General features: G+C 32.6%; 1 protein-coding gene across 1 annotated transcript; it reads right to left on the reverse strand.

Annotated features, from left to right (window-relative positions):
- Positions 1-798: 798 nt before the first annotated feature.
- On the reverse strand, positions 799-6,746 carry LOC134246912 (lysosomal proton-coupled steroid conjugate and bile acid symporter SLC46A3-like). The gene is made up of 5 exons (XM_062729257.1): positions 6,625-6,746; positions 5,020-6,185; positions 1,815-1,898; positions 1,224-1,380; positions 799-970 (listed from the first exon to the last, which is right to left on the reverse strand). The coding sequence occupies exons 2-5, from the start codon at positions 6,140-6,142 to the stop codon at positions 859-861; spliced, it is 1,476 nt and encodes a 491-aa protein (XP_062585241.1). The 5' UTR covers positions 6,143-6,185; positions 6,625-6,746; the 3' UTR covers positions 799-858.
- Positions 6,747-7,831: the final 1,085 nt, after the last annotated feature.

The following is a 7,831-nucleotide window of genomic DNA, read 5'->3' on the forward strand; positions in this document are numbered from 1 at the left end:
ATGAGTTTAACAGTATTGGCCATTATTATCGTTTACATTGTGTCATTTTTGCCCCCTCTGCTTACCCAGGTGCTGGCTATAGAAGAACCCAGACTTACAGACACAGCCACGCATATGAATTTGTATCACTTCTTTCTTAGGTTTTATGTTTTTAATCATATTCTCAATCCCTTTATTTACATTGGCTTTGATATGAAATTTAGAATGGAATTCAAGGCCTGGATATGTTCTATGAAACTTGGAAATTGTAAAGAAAACTGATTAAAATCAATTTAAATGTGAATTTCCTTTGAAGCTGTTTGAAATATTATGTATATACTCAGAACATTAAATACAAATATTACTTTTTATAAATAATTCATATTTTCAGGAAAATGAAGTGTACACCAGTACTGATTAGTATTTGAAATCTCAGTTATCAGGTTTTCAAATTTCATGCAATTCTTTATTGCATGAAAACTCGGTCTCTCTCTCTCTCTCTCTCTCTCTCTCTCTCTCTCTCTCTCTCTCTCTCTCTCTCTCTCTCTCTCAAGAAAAAAACGAACATCTTGGAAAACTGTTAACACACCTCTCTTTGATAAAACTCATTAAGAAGTCGGTGGGTAAACGTCTGCATATTCGAAACCTCAGCCCTCTAAAATTAAAGCAGCTCCTTAAAATTCCTAGAGGCAACCAAGTAGAGAGAACCTGTGATAATTTTTTTCCTCATAAAAATGCGCATGCAGGAAAAATAAAAGCGGTTGTTTTAATAGTATTTACATTGTTGTCAAACATGTTATAAATGTTTATATAAATAAGCAGTACTGGTGTATGGAATGCAGGATACTTTATAATCGTTGAACAAAAAAATAATAATAATTAAGTAGATTTGGATTCTGTTGATTTGTAAGTTCCGTATTTCTTCTCGTCTAGGTTTATTTCTAATTCGTACACAGAAGCTGTGGTCGTTCTAGACATGAACGCTGTTGCACTGAAAAAAATTATTTATTCATTAAAATATACTTTTCTAGTATTATAATTAAAATGGAAAATTAAACAAAATTAAATTATTTTTGTTTTTATTTATTAATTAAAAATTTGAAAAAAATAATGCAATAACCTTGTAGTGGTATTCAAATTAACAAATTTAAAATTCATCCGATTTTAAGCTAAAAAATGTTAAGGGTTCTAAAGATTGATTCGTGATAAGTATTTGGAGGGGATATGCATTCGGAAATACTTACCTCAGTATTACCAATGAAATCAGAGCACACACGAACATGACAAAATACACCGTTCCCTTATAAAAATCCACTGTGTGGGAGTACACTGTGTTAAAGAGGGCATTTCCAGCTAAATTCCCTAGGATTTCCACCGCACTTAATCCTCCAAATAGAGAACCTAGTGGGAAATTTTTTTTAAAATATATTTTGAATGTTGAGTTGTAGAAATTATGTCAAAGAAAACGTCTTGAGGTTTATAATACATTGAAATTGTGATTTTCAACTTTAAAATTAAAATAAAATAATGAAAATTAAATTAATTAAATTAAAAAAAATAAATAAATAAAAACAAACAAACAAACAAAAAAAAACAAAAAAAAAAAAAAAAAAGAAAAACAATCGGTAACATTTCTTTTTCAAAAATTCAAAGTTTGAATGAAATTATTTGGTACTAATTTTCTTTTCATTCTAATTATAATTTAAATAAACATTTATTTATAATTTTCTTGTAAAAATGACCGGAGGTATTCCTTTTGTGATTAAAATATGATTTACATGTTAATCATATTATATACAAGCATTGCTCCACTGATTATTTATTTTCAAAATCACCTTGTTTGTGTTTAGAAGTCATTCTCGACATTATGGCGCGGATCATCGGGAACGGTAGAATTGCACCGAAACCAACTATTGGAGCTGAAATGTAAAACAAAAGAGTTCCTTAAAGGTTTACACTGTGTACTTGAAAAAATATTGAAATTTTTTTTCATTTGCTAAAAACGCCATGAAGAGGGGCTTAATAATAAAGGTGAATGCAAATTAATGGGAAAATTAAAATATATATTTACATGATGTACAATAAATATATAGTTATTGAAAATTTATTGAATTATTTTTCATTCGATTTAAAAGAATTGCCAAACAATAAAAGTAATTAATTCAGGTTTGTACAAGCATAACATAATTTGACAGGATTACTCGTAACGTTTCTTCTATATATGTGCTATATTCCTCAACTAGGAGCATCAGTACAAAACTTAAGAATTTAAAGATCACTCAAGTTGAAATTGAAAGATTGCGAATAAAACATAAAATATATCTAACATAACTTTTAATTTCAAACAAGCAAATTTAAAGAATTGTGGTCCCCCGCTTTCGGTGTCTTTGTGGGTGAGATGTTATTTTTTATGACATATTGTGTCTAATATGAACACCCTATCATATGTCATTTATTTAGAAATTATCATTGAATTTCATTTTAAGAAAAAAAAAATAAGGTCAATTGTGAAGGTCAAGGGGTAAGAAATCATAGCATGTTCGGAATTATCTTGTCACAGGTAATGCACATGTCATATATGAAAGCCCTATCTCTTCTCAATATAAGGAACAAGGTGTGTGTGTGTGAAACACTGATGATGATCATCCCGAATGGCAACATAACGAAGATTAGAACTTTCTTAAATGCAAATTAAATATATTATTACCCAAAGTAGGGTTATTCTCACAAAAAATACGATTGTGAAATACAAAATCCTTAGCACCACCTTTTCAAAAGTTATAGTCGAGGATAAATTTTTGAAAGGTAGGTCAAACTCCAAAGTGAAAGGGTCTGAGTTGTTGGTTTCTTAAGGTAGTCCGATCCTCATGTATATAAAATAAACAGTTAAGTAATCAAAAATATTCATAAAAATATCTCTGAATCCACAAAGTTATGTAAATTTATCCACAGTATTTCTTTAAAGTTAATGATTAAAGTTTATCATGTTATATAAGGAAAATTGTCAAATCAACTATATTTTTGTAGAAAAATCGAACTAGAATATCAGCAATGCGTTTTATAATTGCAAATTGATCAACAAATATATTTTAGGTTAAAAACAACAGGTATCCAGGCATTCAAAGAAATTGTCATGATTTTTATAATTATTGGATATTTTTTGTCTTCTATTTCCTTCGTGTATTCTATAATACATGGTGTAAAAGGATTTTGCTATCATTGCAAGACACAAAAAATCCATTTTTATTTCATATCATGCTAATAAGCATTGGTATCTAATGCTGGATTCAAGAAAATCTTATTTCTTTAAAACTGTATTATTTTTTTTCCATTTATAGGGTACAAATGTCAACTTCTATTAGACCTTTTCTTAGACTTCCGAAAACCTTAAATCGTATCAAGATGAATAAAATGAAAATTGTTGCATGAAAAAAAAATCATATTCAAGCTTCATATTAATGAATTTTAGATTAAATATTAATTTTTGGAGTTATCCTTCCTGGCTGAGGATCAGATATCCTTAAGAAAGGTCTTTTTACAAGTAATACATATGTGAAGGATGAAAACCCTAATCCTAACAGTTTAAAAGTTATGGCCAAGGTTAAAATTTTTTAAAAGTAGGTCAACTCCAAAGTCAAAGACAAAGGGTTGATTAAAGTTCTTGGTATCCAACGAAAGGTCTTCTCAAAAGGATTACATATGTGAAGCACGAAAGCCCTAGCCCTCACCATTCAAAAGTTATGGTCAACGTAAAAGTTTTTTCATCAGTACGTAAATCTCCTAGGTCAAGGTCAAAAGGTCAAAGTTGTTGGTATCCAATGAAAGGTCTTGCCACAAAGAATACAAATGTGAAATGTGAAAATCCTAGTATCTACCGTTTGAAGGTTGTGACCAATGTTAAAGTCTTTAAAAAGAAGTTAAAACTCTAAGGTCAAGGTCAAAGGGTTTAAGTTCTTGGTATCCAATGAAAAGTCTTCTCACAAGAATTACACATGTGAAGTACGAAAGCCCTAGCCCTTACTCTTTAAAAGTTATGGTCAAGGTTAAAGTTTTTTTCATAAGTACGTAAATCTCTAAGGTCAGGTCAAAGGTCAAAGTTGTTGGTATCCAATGAAAGGTCTTCTCACAAGGATTACACAAGTGAAGTACGAAAGCCCTAGCCCTTACTCTTTAAAAGTTATGGTCAAGGTTAAAGTTTTTTCATAAGTACGTAAATCTTTAAGGTCAAGGTCAAAGGTCAAAGTTGTTGGTATCCAATGAAAGGTCTTGCCACAAAAAATACATATGTGAAATATAAAAGTCCTAGTACCTACCATTCAAAAAGTTATGGCCAAAGTGAAAGTTTGGAATTTTTGTGTAAAAGAAGGTCAAACTCCAAGGTCAAGGCCAAAAGGTCAAATTTGGTGGTACTCAAAGAAAGGTCTTGTCACAAGAAATACACATGTGAAATATGAAAGTCATAACTCCACTAAATCAAAAGTTATGGGCAAAGTTAGTTTTTGTGACAGACGGACAGCTAGACAGACGGACAGACGGATGAGATTTAATGTCCCCTCGCGTTCGCGAAAGCGGGGGACAATTATATTGTATGTCATTGTGGTTTACTGTATACAGGGTTATTTTCGCCCCGTCTTATTTTCGCTCTTTTACACGTGCAAACAAATTTGTATTCTTTAAATTCGCCCCGTTTTAAATTCGCCCAAATGAGGGTAGGGCGAAAGGGACGAAAATAAAACAGGGGTGAAATTTTCCCTGTATACAGTATTCATAAAGTTTTTTTTATTAAGCGGTAGAAGGGGATGCTTACTCCCACAAAAAATCATTTAAAAGATAATGCGATATTTTTCAAACTGTACAACAGTTCGACACAATTTATTAAAATTCTAACTCGAATAATGTAAAGGAATGAAATCTGTTGAAATGTCGACTTAATCTTTACATGTTTACTAGTATCAAGAAAAAATAACTTGTGATACTTACAGAGGAAGGTATACATTTTGAATTCAAAAATAGAAAGAAGCAAAGAAGAGGTATACTTACCTATGTACATCATGACGTCATTTCTAGCGAGTGCAGTGATCAAACAGTAGAAAACTGCCGAGGCGGATCCAAGTATCGCAACGCCTTCGTCCTTCATACACCTATGAAAAACCTTGATCATTGCCAAACACAAGATGCTCTGAAGAAAATACTTAATTGTACCGTACCAACCTACTTTTACCGAACCCCAACAGAATGGCTGACTGATCTGGTATAGGGTCAAAATGGAAGTATCGCCGGTCATAGTCAAAGAATAACAGCCAAATATAACCAGGAAACTGACATATTTCCACCGTGTTCCCTCGTCGTTCTTGGAAACATAGAAAGAAAAGGCATTTTTGGTGTCTTTGAAGAGGAAAGATAATTTATTTCTATTTTTATCCTTTCTTCGTTCTTTGGTCTCTGGTAAAATGAATATGACCAAGAGGTTTAAAAGACCAAATATGCAGGAGACAGTCATCATGGGGTAAAAGTATTGCGTAGCCTTGATAAAATATCCGGCGATAACCTTACCGAGTACTACCCCTACCCCTAAACACATTTCAGTCAGGGTAATGAATACCGATCGTTCCTTGTCATCTTTGGTAATGTCTGCAATGTATGTGAAGGAGGCGTGCAGGATAAACAAGAAGCCACCGGTCAAGCCTTCAATGGCGCTCCCGATCAAAAGTAAATAAACATTGGTTTCCAGATAAATACAAGTAGCCATAAGTCCTTTACTCAGCAACTGACCCGTAAAGGCCGTAAGAAAGCTAAATTTTCGACCAAGTTTGTCACTCAGAGTTCCAATAAAAACCGAAGAAAACGCGGCCGGAAGTGAGGTCAGCAGTGACGTATAGATAGAAAATGACGCAGCTTGTTTTTGAATGACTGTACTTTCATGGGATGTTCTCGCTGAATGGTTGGTATCGCAGATTGATCCGGTTGACGACTCCAACTTCCGGTTGGGATAAAGTGTTTTTGAGATGATGTAAGGCGCATATAAGGCAGTGACTGCAAAGGATAATGTAAGTGCGAAACAGTACAAGAGCAGAATAGGTCCGACCATGAAATGAAGTCGCCTACGTCTGACTGCGAGATCTGGTTTCGTATCACAAGAAGAATCTTTCTCTGATTGATCCATCTCGGCCTTTTTTTAGAAGTCTCCAGAGGAATGCTTTAAAATACTGAAATAAGGTTTAATTAAGTTTTAAAATACGTTATACCGAAAGTATCAAAAATAAAAATATGTTTTTGAATCAATGTCTGAGGGGAAAAAATATCTTTCCACATTTGTAATATATTTTTCTTTGCTTAATTTTACTCTATAATATATAGTTTTCCGTTTTTTGATTTTCAATATTTCTCTGCAGGTTTGGGTTTTTACATATACATGTAGTTTTTCTACAACACTCTTTATTCAATTGCTTTTAAATTGGATATCGTACAGTGTCAAATTACTATGTTTCATTCATGATCAAGCGCTTAACAAATATTGGTTTAAACAAATATTCGGGTGGAAGTCGACTGTGTTATTATATTAAGGTTAACTGCATGTTTACAAACGATAGGGTTATATTTATATTTATAAATAAATCAATTGCTAGGTATATATTATGTATTTACCTTACGAAATTCTAGTGTCCGTTTTCCATTGTTTTCTTCCCATTACAAAAAAAATCAACTTAATATGCACACGAAAATTAAATTTTTCTTTAATCGGATGTTTTCATAATACTAGGTAGATAATAAGTAAATATGCTAATATACGCGCACTGTGCTGTACTAAATTGTAACCCAGTACATTCTTTATCTGTTTTAGATACCCTTTAACTATCTTAAATTACATAAGGTCAGTTTTTACACACTAAATTTTCGACGGGGTTTCCGTTATTTCCCGATCATGACAAGGAGCGAACGTTGTAACCTTTCGGCAGGGGATGCTCATTCCTCTATCGCATCTGATCCCACATCTGATGTTTTAGAGGTTTGTTAAAAACGCGTTTATTTCGCTATGTCAAAAAAAGCATCGTGTTTGCTGGTGAAAGATCTGCATGTATTGCTGCGTATATGAATGAACTACTAAGGTAGATCATTTTACTAAGGTCATGATTTACTAAGGTAGATAGATATGCTGCTAAATTCATTGCTTCAGGTCAATCTTTTTTTGTTACTTTAATTCTTAATGTGATTTAAACAATAAAAAGCTTCCTTTGGTTGTTAGTTCGGAAATTAATGTCGGAATGTAGTATGCGCAAAAAGCCAAAATTTATAAAAGCATGCAATATTAATTTGATTTTTTATTTCACTATTATATTAGTGTTTTTGATCCTTTAAACTACACACAAAGCAAATTAATATGTTCTGAATATGTTTACGGTATGGACCCGTCTTCAGCAGTTCGAGTTGCGCGGTAGGTTCAAAATCGTCAGGTTCACATATCTTTTAGATACTTCCACATAAGTTTCAGCTTTTCTGGCCCAGTGATTATTGAAATTTTTTCCTATACACCGATATTTCAATGTAAAACTTGGGATTCCCTATTTTGGACTAGTCCTGTACTCCCGGGGTCATGATTTTAACAATTTAGAATCGACACTACCTCAGGATGCTTCCATATAAGCTTTTCTGGCCCAGTGGTTGTTAAAATTTTTTATACCCAACCCGCTTTTTGTCTTTTCATGATAATTTCCCCTTGTAAGGGGACTAAGCCCTTCATTTTAACAATTTAAACCCCCACGCCACCAAAGGATACTTCGTATTAAGTTTGGTTAAAATTTGGCCAATGGTTCTTGAAAAGTTGAAAATGTGAAAAATTTACATACGGATGGAC

Source organism: Saccostrea cucullata, unplaced genomic scaffold (genome assembly GCF_032062105.1).
Source record: "Saccostrea cucullata isolate Sc308-1 unplaced genomic scaffold, CSIRO_AGI_Scuc_v1 ctg7747, whole genome shotgun sequence".
In the NCBI taxonomy this organism is placed as follows: Eukaryota; Metazoa; Mollusca; class Bivalvia; order Ostreida; family Ostreidae; genus Saccostrea; species Saccostrea cuccullata.

What these genes read in the sequence shown, in the direction of transcription:
- LOC134246912 (XM_062729257.1), bottom strand. Translation starts at nt 6,142, where the DNA reads ATGGATCAATCAGAGAAAGATTCTTCTTGTGATACGAAACCAGATCTC. An exon ending in TGACGTCATGATGTACATAG is followed by an intron (nt 1,899 to 5,019) that starts GTAAGTATACCT and finishes TTTACATTTCAG; the next exon opens with CTCCAATAGTTGGTTTCGGT. An exon ending in ATTTCATTGGTAATACTGAG is followed by an intron (nt 971 to 1,223) that starts GTAAGTATTTCC and finishes AATTTTTTTCAG; the next exon opens with TGCAACAGCGTTCATGTCTA.